The sequence below is a fragment of the Podarcis cretensis genome (assembly GCF_951804945.1).
Source record: "Podarcis cretensis genome assembly, chromosome: 8".
In the NCBI taxonomy this organism is placed as follows: domain Eukaryota; kingdom Metazoa; phylum Chordata; class Lepidosauria; order Squamata; family Lacertidae; genus Podarcis; species Podarcis cretensis.
Window position 1 is genome coordinate 22,199,878 of NC_137177.1, and position 18,708 is coordinate 22,218,585.

General features: G+C 44.1%; 1 protein-coding gene across 3 annotated transcripts; it reads right to left on the reverse strand.

The window, feature by feature from the left end:
- Window positions 1-4,725: 4,725 nt before the first annotated feature.
- PPP1R8 (protein phosphatase 1 regulatory subunit 8) lies at window positions 4,726-18,564 on the reverse strand. 3 transcript variants are annotated; one of them, XR_013841428.1, is made up of 8 exons: window positions 18,426-18,564; window positions 13,466-13,526; window positions 12,047-12,200; window positions 9,945-10,165; window positions 9,307-9,451; window positions 9,043-9,107; window positions 6,607-7,236; window positions 4,726-6,531 (listed from the first exon to the last, which is right to left on the reverse strand). XR_013841428.1 is itself a non-coding variant. In XM_079986226.1 (7 exons), the coding sequence occupies exons 1-7, from the start codon at window positions 18,512-18,514 to the stop codon at window positions 6,883-6,885; spliced, it is 1,089 nt and encodes a 362-aa protein (XP_079842352.1). In that variant the 5' UTR covers window positions 18,515-18,564; the 3' UTR covers window positions 4,726-6,882. The 3 variants fall into 3 exon arrangements, 2 of the variants coding, with proteins under 2 accessions (XP_079842352.1, XP_079842353.1); XM_079986226.1 differs by having other exon boundaries at window positions 4,726-7,236; XM_079986227.1 differs by lacking the exon at window positions 18,426-18,564 and adding an exon at window positions 16,236-18,395 and having other exon boundaries at window positions 4,726-7,236.
- Between the last annotated feature and the right edge of the window lie 144 nt (window positions 18,565-18,708).

The window sequence follows — 18,708 nt, forward strand, 5'->3', positions numbered from 1 at the left end:
GGATAAATCTGACTCAGTTCACTTTTAAAGGCAGGTCTATGAAACTCATGCCTTACAAAAACAACCAGAGAACTGAAACACAGCCAGCCACCTTTCAGAATCCACACCGATCCAAATTTTGCAACGCAGTTCTTCCAACCAACCAATGCTTACAAACACGCATATTATTAGGGGACAGTATGTATGCAAATGAATATACTGTGGTGGAGAGTAACACACAAGAATGCAATCTATCAGGAGGAGAAATTGCTTGCAAAACTGTGTACATTAATCAAAGCAACATGCAAAAATGTGTTGATCAGGAGAAATCTGCATTAACGTGCTGGAGAATTTACATGATTTTTAAAAAAATTGCTGCAGAAATGTGGAGAACTGAATTTAACATTCATAAAAATGAGAAATTAAGAGAACTGAAATTGACAGATCATTCCACCCCTATAGAGGAGACAGTCTTCATCTGGGTGGCCCAATGCCTTGACCTGATATAAGGCAGTTTCCTATGTTCACATTGGCTGCAAACCAACTTTTGCACATCTAGCAAGGGTTTTATGCTGATAATACAGTTACTAGGGGCTGCTTCCCTCTACACATGACCAATCCCCTCCCCTTTACAGGTCATTCCTCCTCACCCCAAGCCTTCTCCCCCCTCCACAATGCTTCTCCACCTTGCACTGGGGTGGGGGGGAGATGTGCTTTATATGTATGGTGCATATGCAGCCTAAGTCATGTTTAGAAATGCATTCAAGGCACCTTTTCAAACAACAAATACTCCCTAGAGGATGAAGTTATATGGAGGTTCAGAACAACAGATACTTAACCTGAAGGAAATACTAATCAGTTGGAATCTTTAACTTTAAAATCAAAATATATGCACACTTATACAGCAACACTGATACAATATGCAGTCAAGCAAGTGCCATCTCATAGATACACTCCCACTGAAGCTGGATAGAGAAACAATAAACAGAGGTGGTTTTTTAATGGAAAAAAATGATGAGTTGATTTAAAAAACCCCACTGATGCGCAATTTTTAAAGTTTCAGCTTCAATTTCTCTTTCAAAGAATAGCCTGGTTGAAAATGAAAGCTAAATTTGATGCAAATGCATAATTTGTTAGAATTTCTCTATGAACCTCTTATGAAGTGATGAAGCTTTTGTTTTCATTCTTTTATTCATTTATTTTTTAAAGAGAACTTTGTGGAAAATGCTATTCCGACAATGCCTTGGCCCCCAACATCAATTATCTGCTGAAAATTCAGCAGGATCCTAGCAACACAACATTTAGGGAACCTACTGAGGAAATGTTTATTTAAAGAAGGCCTAGTCGTTTATTAATTTATTAATTGTACATCTATAGAAATGGTTTTATTGCTTTTAGAGTTTGTATGAATGGTTTCAATTGTTTCTAGAACTTTTCTGGGGGGTATTTTATCTCGTTTTTATCTTGCTGGACACAGCTTTGATGGCTTCTGGCTGTGAGTCAGTTTCTAAATTTCTAAGTAACTAGATGAATACATTACATACGGGAAGCCTGTTCTTCTCCAGAGTCCGGTCACTGATGACTATTGACATCTATTTCCTGGAAGTCTCACTTTACACATGTACGCCTTTCAGATCTTCTTTTTGAAACTCTTAATTTCCCCTCCCCCCAACACACCTATTTTCATGCATCACCAGGCAGAATCACACACATTCATGACCAACTTTTGTAAACTCAATAATGGCTTTAAAACAAACAAAAAAAAGTGAGTCTGTTTTGGTCACCCTTGTTACAGGATAGAGGTTCAGTGGTATGACTGGCTATCCATGGTACTTGGGGCTATCACTTTGCTGTGGTCTAAACCACAGAGCCTAGGGCTTGCCGATCAGAAGGTTGGCGGTTCGAATCCCCGCAAAGGGGTGAACTCCCGTTGCTCGGTCCCTGCTCCTGCCAACCTAGCAGTTCAAAAGCACATCAAAGTGCAAGTAGATAAATAGGTACCACTCCGCCGGGAAGGTAAACGGCATTTCCGTGCACTGCTCTGGTTCTCCAGAAGCAGCATAGTCATGCTGGCCACATAACTCGGAAGCTGTCTGCAGACAAACACCGGCTCCCTTGGCCTATAGAGCGAGATGAGCGCGCAACCTCCGAGTTGTCCACGACTGGACCTAATGGTCAGGGGTCCCTTTAGGGTAGGTTGCTGGCGTCCACAGGGTGGGGGCTAGTATTGCCCCCCCCCATGGAGGGTGAACAGAGCAGTGGCCTAACACGTTTATTTGCAACCACAAAAGGGGCTAATTAGGCAGCTTAATGCACTTATTCACAACACCAGCCCAATGTGCTTTATGCAACAGCCAGAGTTCTAAAGACCTTGCAAAACTTAGAATACAGTGGTACCTCGGGCTACAGACGCTTCAGGTTACAGACTCCGCTAAGCCAGAAATAGTACCTCGGGTTAAGAACTTTACCTCAGGATGAGAACAGAAATTGTGTGGCGGCGGCGTGGCAGCAGCAGCGGGAGGCCCCATTAGCTAAAGTGGTACCTCAGGTTAAGAACAGTTTCAGGTTAAGAATGGACCTCCAGAACGAATAAAATTATTAACCCGAGGTACCACTGTAATAGAATTGTGCAGTTGGAAGGGACCCCAAGGATAGTCTAAGTTCAATCCCCTGCAATTCAGGGAATTCTTAACATACTTGGCTTTACAAATGTGCTAGCAGTTTTCTTTCACTATGTATCAAGAGCCAGTGTACTATAGTGGCTAGAGTGCTGGACACCCCGCCTCAACTCGACCACGAAGCTCGCTGGGTGACCTTGGGCCACTCACTATCTCTCAGCCTAACCTATTTCACAAGGTTGTTGTGAGGATAAAATGGGGAGGAGAACCATGTTCACCATCTTGAGCTCTTTGGAGAAGATGTGGTATAAAATGTATAATAATAATAATAATAATAATAATAATAAAAACTTGGAAGTCCCAATTAATACAGGAGCATACATATACAGTGCAGGATGTAAAATTAAGGTTTCTTTCTGAAATGCTATAGTTTGTATACAAAGTGTGTGTTGGTTTTTTCCTTTAATTTCCTGTAAGATTCTCAATTTACCAATCAGGAGGTAGTACCTTTTCAGTTCCTGATAAAAGATCAGGAATCATTTCTTTTGCAGGGGTAGGGAGTAGAAATCTATTAAAAACTTGCACAACAAAATATAGTACAAAAATAAATAGCCCTCAGCCACCCTTTAAATCAGGTTTAGCCACAAGCACAACCCCCCTCCCAAAAAACCCCACCCCAATTTGTTTTCAGCATCACCCTATGCATCAAGTTCAGTGGTGCCTACTCCCAGGTAAAAAGGAGATTGCAACCCCATTTGGCTTTATAATGAAATATGCAACCTGACTATGCGCCTTTATTTTCAGAGACGGAAAACTCTACATTTGAGTAAGGCTTCTGAGGGGAAGCAAGGAGGACCACGGGCTGGAAAAATTCAAAAGATAGGTGGTTTTCAGACCTTTATCCATAGGGGCTGAAGCTCTGGCTCTCTCCTTCAGCAGGGTGTGATGGAGCCGCAAAACCTGAGCACCCCTTCTTTACTTGGGAAACAAAATGTACTAGATTTGCCCCCTGCACCATCAACAGCCTTATAACAGGCTGAAATTCTACAGATGAAGAGTTCCCACCATCACTGCACCTCCATAGTGGGAAAGGCTGCACACACCTGTTTAATTTCACCCTGCCACCCAGCTTTTAACGCACCAACATCCTGCAGTTTCCTGCACTTTGGTGGTCATAGAGTATAGTCTTCCAAGGCATGTAGAGTGGCCTTGGTGCAACCATGGTGGCCAAAAACGCAGCAAACCAAGAGTCAGGTTTCTTTAAGGAATGAGTGGGAATTAAAGCAGCCTGCTTCTAGAGGCCCACTCTCATAAAAGAAAAAACAGGGTTTCCTGGTTCTCCTTTCCATTGAAGCTACACAACCCCAGCAGGAACCCGGACCATCTGATACATCAGTCATGCAAGCCCAGCAATATGGCAGTTCACCATTCTAACTGAAATCTGTCAGAATGAACATGCTCTGCTTGTGCGGAAAGAGCTATACAGGTTTTCAGTATGTTTCTGGATGCACTTCAAAGTGCTGGGTTTGATCCATGAAGTGTTTAAACAGCCTGGGTCCACTGTAGTCATATATTGTATTCTATAAACCTACCTGCTTACTTAGATCAGGGGAAGGGAAACTGTTGTCCTCCAGATGCAGCTGGACTCCCGACTCCCATCATCCCTGACCACTGGTTATGCTGGCTGGACCTGATGGGAACCCAGCATCTGGGTGGCCCCAGGCTGCTTGCTTCCAATTTTGATCCTGGCTGGTGGACCTGATCTGGGTACCCCTCTCCTTCCAAGGTCAGATGGATGGCAACATGAGAAAGGACTTCTGCAAGCACATGTTTGGAACACCATGCTTTGTGCTAGCGCTTCTGTCATTTAGGTGCCATTTTATATTCCTAGGCTTTTTAAAAATTTCTTTATTGGACTCTTGCTTATTGCTGTTTTTATTATTTTCTGTTAGCTTGTTCACGGATTGATGTTCTTCCTGATTTTCTAAAAACACAATAAGCTGCTTCAGAAAATACTGTATGCTGGTTTGGGAAAAGAAATATTTAAAACAAATAGACCAGAAATGGCAAAGGAGCATTTCCTGGCCCACTGCGCTGTTAAGATTTGGGACACACATTGAACTCTCAATTTGGCAAAACAGTCATTTAATTTACAGTGTAGTAAAGGTTACAGGTAAAAAGCTCAACAGAGTGTGAAAAGGCCTATTACACAAATGTACAAACTTCTGTACAGAGCCCCACACCTTTCACTCATCCTCCCCCATGCTCAATGTTGGCCAGAACTGGCTTCCAAGAAATTTAAACTTTGAAATTAAAAGTCTGCACCATCCCATGGAGGTGAGGGGCCAAGACCAGCAATCAGTAAAATCCCAAGGGACACATCTTGCAAAGCAAGTCACTTAAAAAAAAAAATCATTTAAAATCCAGCAAGGGAAACCTTAACTGCTTTAAACTGGTCACATATCCTGAAGAGCTGCCTTCCATACCAGAAGACTGCTTAATAGCCGGGTAAAAGTTAACTAAAAATATCCCAAAGATGAGAGGTTGCAAGTGAGGCTACAGAAGATTTGGAGTATGGAATCCTACAGCTCACAAGCCATTTCATCACAACCTAGATTATGATGTTATATAACTACACAATATAGACACAACTTCATCTTCACAAAAGGGTCCTATGTACACTGTCAGATGAAACAGAGAAAAGCAGATTGTGTAGAAGTGAAGTGACTTCAAGACATTCCATTCAGACTCCCCCCATGATAGAATACATTGTCTCATTTTTTAAAGCAGCAGCAGATATCCTGAATTATTTGGCCCCAAATCTCTGTCCTGCTCAATACTTTAGGTGGTAAATGGAACCTTGGATAGTTGTAACGTTTCTGCAATAATAGACACAATCTAGCTTTTTAAAATCCCACTTGGTTCATTTGGAGGACTTAAGAATGTGGTTAACTCCCCACCCCCCTGGGGAAAAACCAAACCAAACAGGATGTGCCTGACTCTGGCTGAGCTTTGACCACTGTTCTGCCATGTTGTACTACAGGGAACAGTAAACCACTGGAGATGCTAACCATCTAAGTACACAGAACCAAGAAGAGACTCATCAAGCAGTGTGATTAAGAGCCTGCCGAGTGCCAAGAGCCTGGATAATAAGACTCTCAAACAAAAACAATACAACTCTGCTTCCATAGTTACTTTAGTGTGTACAATATACACATCTCAATCATGTCTTTTGATTCCAAACATCTGGAACTAGAGTCTTAGAGCTACTTTTGGTTCAACGAAAAACTGAAGTCAATAGGTCAAACCGCACAATGGTGGAGCTGAGATCCGGAAACTATTTTAGCTCACGCAATATCCCCATTTGACAGAACTGCAGTCATTATGCACTTAAGAAACTGGATAACCTTTCATGGGCTTTGGGATTAGTTAAAAAAAAGAGAAAAAGTGACAAATTCTGCTTGTGTATAGGAAACCAACCCACACAGAGTGTTATGCAAGTACACTGCTTTTTCTCTGGAAGGGCCACTGTTAAAAGTACCTTAAGAGCTCTCATTTGATATTCCTTTCCTTCTTGGTGCATTCAATCTAGAATGCTAAGCAGCAAATAATCTGCTTGATTTTTATTTCTTACCATTTCCCTGTGCTTCCAGCCTTCAAGATGATACTCACTTACAAGGCAAGCACAACGGGGTGTACCTAGACTAAAGCACTTCATGATCCGCATGTTTAAAAGCAAGCTATGGTTATCTGACTTACATGAGTACTACTTATACCCAAACCAGGTGCTTCTTTAGAAAACTGATCAGGTTCACATACACTTCTGAGGATGAATATTCACCTGAGACCAGCTGGTTAAGCTGAACTCTGCAAGACAGAGTTGTTAATTTTGACTCTGTGTTACCTGACAGTGCCCCTTAAATTCATGAATAACCTTAGGATAAAAATAACCATTGTGCCCCTTAAATTCGTGCCCCTTAAATTCGTGCCCCTTAAATTCATGAATAACCTTAGGATAAAAATAACCAGGGTTGAGTAAAAGAAGAAAAGGCTGTTAGGCAGTGTGGTTCCGCAGATGGGGGGGGAGAAGAACACCTCTCTTTTCTAGATGCCTGTAGAGTTCTTCCAGAGGTTGGTTTTGTAGGGGAGCTGACCCCTGTAACCTGGCTATGACACACAGTTAGGACCCCGATTCTGAAAGCTGTGGGTGCTGCACTTGGAAGAGTTTTTTGTCCACTCTGGCTGGTTGTGCTCCTGTCTCCCAGGACAGATCCAGCTCTGCTCCTCAGATCAAGAGAGAAGGGGTAGGCTTCTTGCCCGGCCAAGCTTCTTTTGCATACTTCTTCTTCTTGGGCTCATTCACAACTTCGGGATTAAAGACAGCAGGGTTTGGAGCTGGGTTCATGGTGACCGTTGAGGGTGCAACCGGAGTCAAGTCCACATCCGGGGCAAGATTAGGATAGGGCATTGGCAGGCCTCCAATGAGCGCAGTGCCATGAATGCTATGGGCCTGGGCGCCTGCCTCGTTGTGAGTGGGAGGCAAGCCGCCGTACAATCCTCCGCTATAGGGAAAGTTCTGCATGCGCCGCGTGGCAGACTCATCCGCGCTCAGGGAACCGGAGTTGTCCATCCGCTTTTTCTGCAGTAGAAAGGACAACTATTTAATTTTTGAAACAACCTCTCAATACAAACCACTGCAGAGGAATCTGTGCTTCCCTCTTTCCAAATATTCATTGGTATATATAATACGGTGTATGAAGAATTAGCGCCTGAATCGGCTTGCTTTTCATGTTCGATGTGGCCCTCGAGTGGATGCAATGAGTTGCTTAATGCAACTACTTTGTAGCATCAAGCCCATTCCTATCTGTTCCATCATTACTTTTATTAAGTACAGTGGTGCCCCGCAAGACGAACGCCTCGCAAGACGGAAAACCCGCTAGACGAAAGGGTTTTCCGTTTTGGAGGCACTTCGCAAAACGAATTTCCCTATGGGCTTCCTTCGCAAGACGAAAGCCCATAGGGAAATCTCCAGGACAGCGGGGAAGCGCAGCGCGTCTTCCCCACTGTCCTCGGACCTCCTCCGAAGGCTGGCGGTGGGGCGGAGAGACCTCCTCCCGCCGCCAGCCTTCGGATGGCTGTCCTGAAGACTTGAGGTGGGAGGAGGGTTTTCCTTCCCACCGCCAACTTTCAGAATGCTGTTCTGAATGTTGGCGTGGGGAGGAAAAACCCTCCTCCCACCGCAAGCCCCGGGAACAGAGGAGAAGCGCTGCGCGCCTTCCCCTCTGTTCCCGTACCTGTCCTGAAACCTTGCGGTGGGGAGAAAAGCCCTTCTCCGCACCGCCAGCCTGGCAAGCGGTCTCCATAGGAACGCATTAATTGATTTTCAATGCATTCCTATGGGAAACCGTGCTTCGCAAGAAGAAAAACTGGCAAGAAGAAAAAACTTGCGGAACGAATTAATTTCGTCTTGCGAGGCACCACTGTACTTGCTGGAATGAACCTGGCAAGGAGTAATACCCTCAGGGAATTGGTTGCTTAGTCACAACACAGTAAGAGGTTCCAAGGATGTTATCTGTTTTATCTGGTTTAACCTAACAACTCTCCTTTCCTACCGGAACATAATGTCACTTGGCAAGGACAAAAAGCAGAGAACAGTGGGAAACATATTACAGCCACCTAGGAAGCTGCACAGAATACAACTGCATTATAGAGCAGCAGGATGTGGTATTAACAACATATTACTTTTTTGACAATCCAAATCTTTCCTGAGTTCATGAATTCCAAGGCACGGGCCTAAGTAAGGCTGTCACTTGCAACTGTGACTGCCTTGAGGTGGCTGCCTTTGGTGTTTTCTTTCTAAGTACAGTGGTACCTTGGGTTACATACGGGTCAGGTTACAGACTCTGCTAACTCAGAAATAGTACCTCGGGTTAAGAACTTTGCTTCAGGATGAGAACAGAAATTGTGCAGCAGCGGCGCAACAGCAGCAGCAGCAGGAGGCCCCATTAGCTAAAGTGGTGCTTCAGGTTAAGAACAGTTTCAGGTTAAGAACGGACCTCCGGAACGAATTAAGTACTTAACCCAAGGTACCACTGTAATGGAAACAACTCATTGATCGAGGAAGGAGCACAGCACGAGCTTGCCAGAAGCCTTTTTGTTGCATTAAAAAAATTGACTACTTATAACTTAACCATATCTTTCTAAATAAAAAAGAAATTAAAAAGGTTAAACTGTAATCCACAGTACAAAGCAAAGGTAAAATGTCATTAGGACGCAGCTGCAAGTCTTATTTACATGTCTTACCTATAAACGTATTTCTATTGGTCTAGCAATAAAAAGAACCAAACATCTGGATCTAATATTATCCTGGCTACAACTATCCCTATCTAAGATAGCAGTTTTCACAGGCTATGTTAACAGGCTGTTTTCTCATTTAGAAGCATACCTTCACTGGGACAACTGCAGTCTGTACCATGTTTCTGAAGCGTCCAACAGAAGGGTCCACATCCTCTGTATGGGTAAATCAGATTGAAATACTGTGGTTAGTTTTAAAATGGATTTTGAAGAGTGTATTCAGCACCGAAGGAGATTTAATGCCAGCTTTCTCAAAGTGAAAGGTTACCACCAGCAAAACCTCTATACATTAATACTCACAGAACAGACAGCAATATGCAGCAAGGCCTTCATAGAACACATCCACAATGCTCACCTGGATTGATGATTTCGTCATCATCACTGAATGTTACTCTGGAATTCTTTCGTTTTCTTTTTGGTCTCTGGATATCCAAATTTCCTTCTTCTATAGTTAACGTGGAGATCCTCTTGTTATGGGCTGTGTTAAATTCTGTCAGGTTCTAAAAAACCAACAAAGAATAAAGATTAAACTCCCCATCTCCTGCCTCCATGAGCATTTAGGATTGGACAGGCTTCAAGGTGCCCACAATATTATAGGAGCAAGCCAACTGCAAGTCAGCTGGTAGCCTGCCTGAACAGTCACCTGTTTTAGCCGGGGGAGAATGGGAATTTGGTCTAGTGGTCTGAAATAGCACAAGACTCACGGTTGTGGGTTGGAGCCCCACTTTGTGCAAAATGTTCCTGCCTTGCAAGGGGTTGGACTAGATGACATTCACAGACCCTCCAACTCTACAATTCTATGAAAAGGTCTGGCCATACTGGCCAGACCATGGGGGGCTGCAAAAGTAGGCATGTCACACACAAGCACAGACTAACATTTGCAAGGTCAGAAGACTTTTGTTCTGGTGCTGTTGCTTATGCCATGCTTCCAGCCAAGGAACCCCATGCTCCCTCTACAAGGGAAAATGGGTGTCATGCTGTGGGTGAACTCACATCTAATTCTGTCTCCTCTTCTGGAAGTCCAAGCAAACCCTTGAGCTCGTCGTCCTCACTGGTCATCTTCTCGTCTCCTTTTACTGCAGAGGGCAACGTCTGAGGTTTTTCCCTCAGAGTATAGGCCCTTGTGGAGGCGCCAAAGGAAACTGTAGAGTCAATGGGAATCTGCTGTGGTTTATGAGGCTCCAAACGAATATGACCCAAAAATGTGCCATGTGCTGGGAACATTGGAATAAAAAAAGAAGAAACTATCCATTAGCTGTCAGTTTATTCAAAGCTAGATGTGGGGCCCCACTGAAAGTGTATGAAATTATTTCACTGTGTTCTTCCAGGAAAATCTGAATTAGTTGATTTAATGAAACATTTGCAACCCAATTCTCCAAGGCTTTTGAAACTGCTTCCAAGAGACAAGCAGCACTAAACAGCCAGTGTTCTGCAATTTTGCTTGCTATGGCAAACGATCCATTGGCCTCTGGTATGAGTCAGAAGGAACTTGAGTGGTTAGAGTAATTCTTCAGCTTGAAGAGGTTAGTTTTGTTTGTTTATTTTCATACATTTCTGTTCTACCTTTCTTCCGTTACAGAACTCAATGTGGTGTATTGGCTTTGCGTTTCCCTCCTTACAATCAAGAGGTATATACATATGAAGTAAAGTACATAGGTGTTCCCATCCAGGCACTGATCAGACTATATCTGCTTAGTTCAGTAAGGTGGCAGGCTCATGTGCCTTCAGACCACAGCTGAGCTATGCTTCCAGGAGGAGCTGCAGTTCTAGGGCTGGCTGTGTTGGCACATGTCGTGGCAGCAGCAGCACTTTCCTGCCTGCCCAGTGCTCTCCAAGCAAAGGGTGAGGCTGGCTGTTTTGGTGATGAAGACATTCAAAAGGGCCTCAGCATCGCGTTACCAAAATACTCTCCTCCTCCCAACTCCAAATTCGGAGTTAGGGAAGGGGCTGGAGATTGTTCCTGAAGTTGCTCTTGGTTTCCACAACTATGGGGTTGGCCCCAACTGCTCCAGCTCCAAACTTAAGAGCTGGCGAGGAGGGGAAGTGAATGTCCTTGACAAACATGTAAGCTTGTAATTGGGGGAGGATTCTGGCACCCTCAAATTTTGGCTTTAGGACGATGACCAGCTAAAATCTGTGAACCCTTAAAACAGCAATGAACACAAGTCAATAATATACAATATAAATTGACAGTGGCAACACAAGACCACAGTGTCCCTTTCTGAGTGTGAGCTGAGTGCAGCAACTTATCTGAAAAAGCCACAAGAACAGATCAGGGATGAACCTCACTAGGGAGGCCATTCTAAAGCCTTGGAGCAATTGCAGTGAAGGCCCTGTAATGATAGTAATAATAATAATATAGCTATGGGGAAGAAAGATGACTTGAGAATGTTGCTCAGAAAAGTACTGTTTCAACAGCACCTTCTCCAATTTCCACCACCTACTGCCATGGGAATCTTAAAACTATAGTGGAAACCACCAGGGCATCCTTTTTGGAAATGACACCATCAGGGTTTGAAATTAGCAGGGCACCAGGTGCATTTTGCACCTAAAGATTCTCTATTTGCGAGCACCTCAAAAAGCCCAGGTGCCATTTTTTGCACCTGGCTGACACTCAAGGATTACTGAAATGTAAGTGCTTTGAAGCCTCGAAGTATTTATTAAGGACAGACAATATGTTAAGGAGTTTAACGATAAAGAGTAGAGTGTTTTGAAAACTGAAGTAAGGTACCAATATTTTTATTGTAAACACCAAATTAACATGTATTAACAATTTCTGATAAAAATGTGATATTAACAATGAATTGTGTATTAGTTCATGCTTTCCAAAAGAATAAATAAAAAGTGTTGCCAACCCCCCTCCCCAGTGGGGACTAGGCATTCTGTTTTGGTGCCCACAACCCAGGTCCCAGAAGCCATTTGGCTCCTAGCTTTTCTATCCCAGTTTCTAACACTGGCCACCATGGTTCCTATAATGAAGCCTTATTCTACTTCAGCTAAATGTAAGGATAAACAAATCCAGATCTCTTGAAAATTCACCCCAAGCATTCCTTCTGCACCACCCACTCCACTTGGTTAAATATCAATCAACTTACTGCTGTTGAGGTCTATAAGAAAAACCCTCTTCAGATGTTTGTGGTAGACTAAGGCAGCATGGACCCGAGAGCATGACTGGTGATCAATGGTGAAGTCGCACAGGTCAGGGTTTCTCCCAAAGAGATAGTATTTCTTTTCATCAATGATCAGTTTCTATGATAAGACATCAGACAGACAGCAACATAAGGTCACCAAAAGAAGACATTTCCATCATGACTGCTGCTGCTACAGAAGACTATAAGCTATCAGCAACAGAGGGAAGGGCTTATCCATTTTTTTATCAGTGCTGCTAGACCAGGCACCCCCAAATTCGGCCCTCCAGCGGTTTTGGCACTAATTCCCATCATCCCTGACCACTGGTCCTGTTAGCTAGGGATGATGGGAGTTGTAGTCTCAAAACAGCTGGAGGGCCGAGTTTGGGGATACCTGTGCTAGACCTTTCAGACAGTAGCCAGAGGAGTGGCCATATTCAGTTACAAATTAAAAATGATATTCCATGCCGCAATTATGTTTCTGATTCAATGCTATTGGTAAAGATACAAACAGCTTTTACAAGTTGAAATGGGAACAAAGGATCAGCTTCACTGCTGTTGAAGCCACAAGACAGGTAAGAACTCATTTGTGCCTCTGAGTTATAACCCAGTGTGATCCTCCACACACTGAGCTTGATTACTTCATGGCTTATTTTGATGTTGCACTTTTTAGACCTAGCCAATCACTAATTATACCTCTGAACTCGAAACAAGAACAAAGGTAAAGATGGCTTGGTTAGTATCAAGTGCTTAAGAAACCTGTGTGAATTGAACAACATGTGTACATTGCAACTGACAATTTACAATGTGCTTCTTTCAGCTTTGTGGGGCTCAAAAGGTATTCCATCCTAGGGGATGCTTACAGCTCAAATAGACAGGCACTTAGTTTGGAGGTAAATATCTCATGTTAATAAGCAGAGATATGGGCAATTCTTGTGTCAACACAGTCCATTCCATCCTTGGCATGCTACATCAGAACTTGGACCTGGGAGCCCTTCAGCATATCACTTTGTCATACTTGTCTGTAAAATGGAAATATCTGGGATTCAGTTACTGTGAAAACTAACACAACCCCCTCAGAACAGCAAAAAATAGGTTTGCCCTTCTTGTTCTGAACTGTCACCTGTTAAAAGGTGATGCCAGAAGGAAGCACTGGGTACCAACACCTGCTTCTAAGGTACTTTGGAATACTTGGATGCATAGTGGGTATTCAAGCAAAATGGGAAGCAACTCGGGGAGCTTGCTGAAAGTGCTCATCAGACATAGCAGGAGAAAAAGGGGAAAGGATGCAGGAGATTTTATTGCTGTGCTTGATGCTTGTGATTATTTCTATAGCTACCCAGTACTAGGAGTGTATTCCTGGTCCAGGATAATTTGTTTTCATACCTCAATAAGTTTGTCTCCTTTGACTACATCCAGGTGCAACCCGGGTGGAGGCTTTCCTGCCCTAGGAAACAAAAACAGAAATATGTTTTGTTTTGGAATAAAGTCACATTTAGAACCCCTACAGTTACCCATTGATCTGAAGTCACCATAAAAACAAAATCCAACTCTCACACTTTCTTTCTTAAGCAATACAGTGGTATCTCGGGTTAAGTACTTAATTCGTTCCAGAGGTCCATTCTTAACCTGAAACTGTTCTTAATCTGAAGCACCATTTTAGCTAGTGAGGCCTCCTGCTGCCGCCGTGCCGCTGGAGCACGATTTCTGTTCTCACCCTGAAGCAAAGTTCTTAACCCGAGGTACTATTTTTGGGTTAGCAGAGTCTGTAACCTGAAGTGTATGTAACCCGAGGTACCACTGTATGTTAACCATAAATGCTGCAACACATTGAAATTAGATAGATGGAAAACCTGGACTTTAACACAGGAAACTGGTGCAAAAAGTATGAGCTGAAGTGAAATTAATAGTCAGCACCTTTAGGACACTGCCATGTACATGGGTCTTCAGACAATGTATAGTATGGCACTACCATAAGATGAGGGACGCAGGTGGCGCTGTGGGTTAAAGCCTCAGCGCCTAGGACTTGCCAATCGAAAGGTCGCGGTTCGAATCCCTGCGGCGGGGTGCGCTCCCGCTGCTCGGTCCCAGCGCCTGCCAACCTAGCAGTTCGAAAGCACCTCCGGGTGCAAGTAGATAAATAGGGACCGCTTACCAGCGGGAAGGTAAATGGCGTTTCCATGTGCGGCTTTGGCTCGCCAGAGCAGCGATGTCACGCTGGCCACGTGACCCGGAAGTGTCTCCGGACAGCGCTGGCCCCTGGCCTCTTGAGTGAGATGGGCGCACAACCCCAGAGTCTGTCAAGACTGGCCCGTACGGGCAGGGGTACCTTTACCTTTTTTACCATAAGATGAGATGCTGGTCACTAGCTTACATGGCTCTAAAGTGGAATAGATTGGGCCAGGCCTACTCATGACTATTGGCAACAATAGTGACCAGAATCTGCATTAAGAGAAGAGCCATAGCTCAGTGGCAGAGCACACACATTGCATGCAAAAGGGCCCAGGCTCAATTCCCAGCATCTCCAGGTAGGGCTGGAAAAACTCCTGTCTGAAAGCATGGAGAGCTACTGCCGGTGAAAGTAAACCAGGGATGGGGAACCAATGCACTCTAGGCATTGTTGAACCTAAATTCTCATCATTCTGGATCACTGACCATGGTAGGTGGGGCTGATGGGTATCCAACCGTATCTGGTGGTTCTCTATCCCTGAGGTGGGTGGAGCACTGGTCTCTGTGTAAGGCAGCTTGCTTTGATATTGCATACTAGTTGGCCTTTTGCCTGATCCAGTTGGGCTTTGCGCATACCTTCAGTGAAGTAAGACCTACTGGCACACCCCTTTTGATAAGAACTCCTCTACAGTAATGGATATCTCATTTAAGCAATTTAGTATGGAGGAAAACAAAAACTGTGTTTGCAAACACTTAAGGTTTTCTGTGTTATTCAGAAGTCATTATACTTCATTTAGAGGGGCTTGTTTGTAATATAGTGGTACCTCAGGTTAAGAACTTAATCTGTTCTGGAGGTCTGTTCTTAACCTGAATAACCACTTTAGCTAATGGGGCCTCCTGCTGCCGCTGCACGATTTCTGTTCTTATCCTGAAGCAAAGTTCTTAACCAGAGGTAGTATTTCTGGGTTAGCAGTCTGTAACCTGAAGCGAATGTAACCCGAGGTACTGGCCTAAGAGAGTGAGCTACAAATTGCGAGTTCCCCATTCAAATATGCTATGAAGTCACTAGGTGCTTCCGCCTAGTGTCTCACACCATCTACAACATAGGGATAATATTCACTTTAAAACAGAAGTGAGGAATTGGGTCTGGCCAGTGGGCCGAATTCTTATTTCTTCCAAACATTGCCAGCAAACTTGGGCAGGTGGGTGCAGCTGCCCACCTGCCAAAGTTCAAAGGGGCTCACTTTGACCACCATTACAGTGGAGCCCTTTTGAAGTCTATTTGTGGGCATCGTATGAATTCAAATGGCACCTGCACTGGGACAAAGTGGGGCTCGCGAATCAAGGAGCCCCATTTGCAAAGCAACAACTGGGAGCTCACATCAGGTTCTCAACTGTTCCGTTATAGCCACATATTTACCTGTCTCACACGTGACATCACACACATTGACAGGTGTGGGGCAGGTGGATGTAGTTTGGGGGAAACGGCTTTGTTAGGCCTACCGTAATTAGTTCCATGAGCTGGAGGTTCTTCGCCCCTTGCTTTATAGGGTATTTGTAAGGATAACAAGATAATGTATATGAAGTGCTTTGAACACTCAAAACAATACAAGGTCTTATTAATTTAATTTTTTCAGAGTCCATTACTTAGGTTTTCTCCATTAGAAAGATGAAGCTCACTCAGTGCATGTCACAATGCCTTAGGAACACCAGGGGTTGTCTTATACTGAGTCAAACTATTGGTCCATTTAGCTCAATATTGTTAACACTGGCTGGCAGTGGTTCTCCAGCTTCAGGCAGGGGGTTCTCCCAGTGTATTTGGAGATTACAGGGACTGCACCTGAGACATTCTGCATTCAAAGCATTTCTTGCCCAATCTGTGCCAAATATGTACAAGAACTCACTGCTAAATAGTTCACTGCTGGAGAACAATACCCAGGGGCACTGTTCCTCTGTGTGGCCGAGAGAAGCAACCATATGAACTTACCTGAGCCCCAAGGTTAGCATCAGAGGCCCTCCTGTCATTAGTTAAAATTCAGGTTGGTGGGCAGAGAAAGGTCCTTCTTGGTGGTGGTGACATGATTGTGCAGCTCTCTTCCTAGGGAAATCCTACAAGCCCACTTCCTTCCAATTTTTAGATGGTCTTTTAAAATTTGTTTTTATTGTCAGGCTTTTTAGGACTGGTTGGTTTTTTGCTGATTAGATTTTTATACTGCTGTTTTTGCTGTGTGAAACTGTAATTTTTATTTATTTATATTTCCTGTTTTGTGAGCTGCTTTGGAAAAATAGTTTTTAAAGACAGAAGAAAAAGCATCTAACAACAAGGGTGGGGAAATATTACAATATCCTTCCACAGAAAAAGATAAATTGGAACTTGATTATATGAAAAATATGTCATCTATCTTCCACTCACTATAATTCTTCCTTCTGTCATTAAAAAAAGAGTGACACAGTGGATAGCTCCAGCTATAATTAGCACAGAAGGTAAAACTTTGCTAAGTCACAACCCAGAGAGCTCTTCTGATGATTTAGCAGCCCCGTCATCATAAAGGAAGATGTGTTCATTAGACTCTCAAAGGATATTAATTATATAATTCATTGTTTAACCAAAAACTGAAACATGACATCTGTACCAAAAGATAAACCTTTGTGGGCAGTTACCAAAATCCTTTCACACTGTGAACATATATGACATACTTCCAGTCCTGTCATCAAAACCTGTCCTTCCAAGACCAGTTTTGGCAAAGTGGGTTGCAGACCACATTACACTACACCTTCTGTTTTGGAGGGAGGAAGAAACTTAACCTCTAAGTCACTTTTGTATGTATTTATATATTAGGATGAAAAGGGCATATTCTATAACTCAAATGCATTCCAATGTGTTATCCTACAAAAACTCATCCTTTCCCTTCAGTCCTTCAGCATAGTTTCAGACAGCTGGGGCAAGCACATGGGTAGACTTGGGGGCAATCTGTAGCAACTGCTCCAAGTGAAGGGTCATCAGTTTGGCCAGAGGGGCTCACTATGACCATAGTGACCACTGCTTTTTGTCATAAAAATTCTTACTCAAAAACAAATTCCCAGAAAACGCAAGTGCAGTTACCTATGTAACTCCTAGAATTGGCACAGAAGAAAATTGTTTCTGTATGAAGAAATAACTGCAGGACACACACGCTTAGTAGGCTCAACACCCATTGAAGCAGAATACCGAACAAGCAAAACGAATGATGCATTTCCAGCAGGGAGTAATCCCCCAAAGACACATTTTCTTTTGCTTCTCCATCCCACAATACTAACACTTTTTTAAAAAAAGTTTTCTGAATTTTAGACATACTTGCATGACCTAGTTCTCAAAGAAAACAAAGAATTTTCCTGGACACCTAGGTGCAATTAGCATGTAAACACCTCAACAAAGACAGAATTCACAGTGCTGGCCAGTACCTGACAGCGAAAAGCACACATAGGCAATACTGAGAATATATTCCTTAGATGCAGGTCACTGTGTACATCTTTCAACACAACTCCAGAGAGCCCCAGGTTTCAAGTTTTGCTTAATTGCCCCAGCCATAAACATGACCTGCTACTCAGACCTTAACAAACCGTCATTCCTCTTTGCAATAAGGTTGTCTCTCCTCCAAAGCATCGCAGCTACGGGATTAAAATGTGCCTCTGCGCAGGAGCACACAGCCACAAATGCTTAAGGTGCAGATCAAACATGACTAGAAACACTCACTCCCATATTTCCGAGTTTAGCAGTACTGAATGAAATTGTTTTACTAGGGAGGCATGCTCAGTGATAAAACGGGTCGTTTCCCCCCTTGCCTTCCAGGCGCAGAAATACCCTCCCTTCACTAAGAGACAGGCACTCTGCTCATGTTCAGAGACGCCCTTTTAACTCCACACAGCAGTGTAAGAAACACGTTCTCTGTCCATGCTCAGAAGCACCTTCCGTGGGTTTTTAAAAATTGATTTTTTAATATATATTAAATATATATAGGTGCATAACATTCCAGGGCGCGTAGCACTTTCCCGGTCCTTCCCCCGCTTGCAGGGGCTGCTGCACCCAGGCCCACCCCCCGCTTCATGATGCCGCTCCCGTCTCCCCGGGGGAAATATAGGCCCTTCTGCACGGCGGGACCCTTTCCTGCTCTCCAGTGCCACAGGCCCCCGCCCTCACCAGGTCGGGCAGTCAAAAAGTGGGAGGATCCCGCCACCGCCACTGCCGCCGCCGCCGCCACCACCGGCAGAGTTCGCGTTCGCCGCCATCTTGTGACTGCCCCCATTCAGCTGGGCGCGGGGCACGCCGGGAAGCTGGAAGACCCGGCGGGCGGGAGGCGATCCCGGGATGCACCGCGGCGAGGTGGGTGTGTGGAGGAGGGAGCAGCGCGGGCGCCATCTGGTCTGGTGTAGAGAAGCTCGAGCGCGGCGTTGCGTAGCGACGTCAAAGCGACGGTACCAAA

Excerpts from the sequence above, each read along its gene's own strand:
- PPP1R8 (XM_079986226.1), bottom strand. The coding sequence starts at position 18,514 with ATGGCGGCGAACGCGAACTCTGCCGGTGGTGGCGGCGGCGGCGGCAGT. Across the intron at positions 12,201-13,465 it reads AAGGAGACAAACTTATTGAG|AAACTGATCATTGATGAAAA; the intron begins GTATGAAAACAA and ends GTCTTATCATAG. Across the intron at positions 9,108-9,306 it reads TGACGAAATCATCAATCCAG|AGGATGTGGACCCTTCTGTT; the intron begins GTGAGCATTGTG and ends TTACCCATACAG.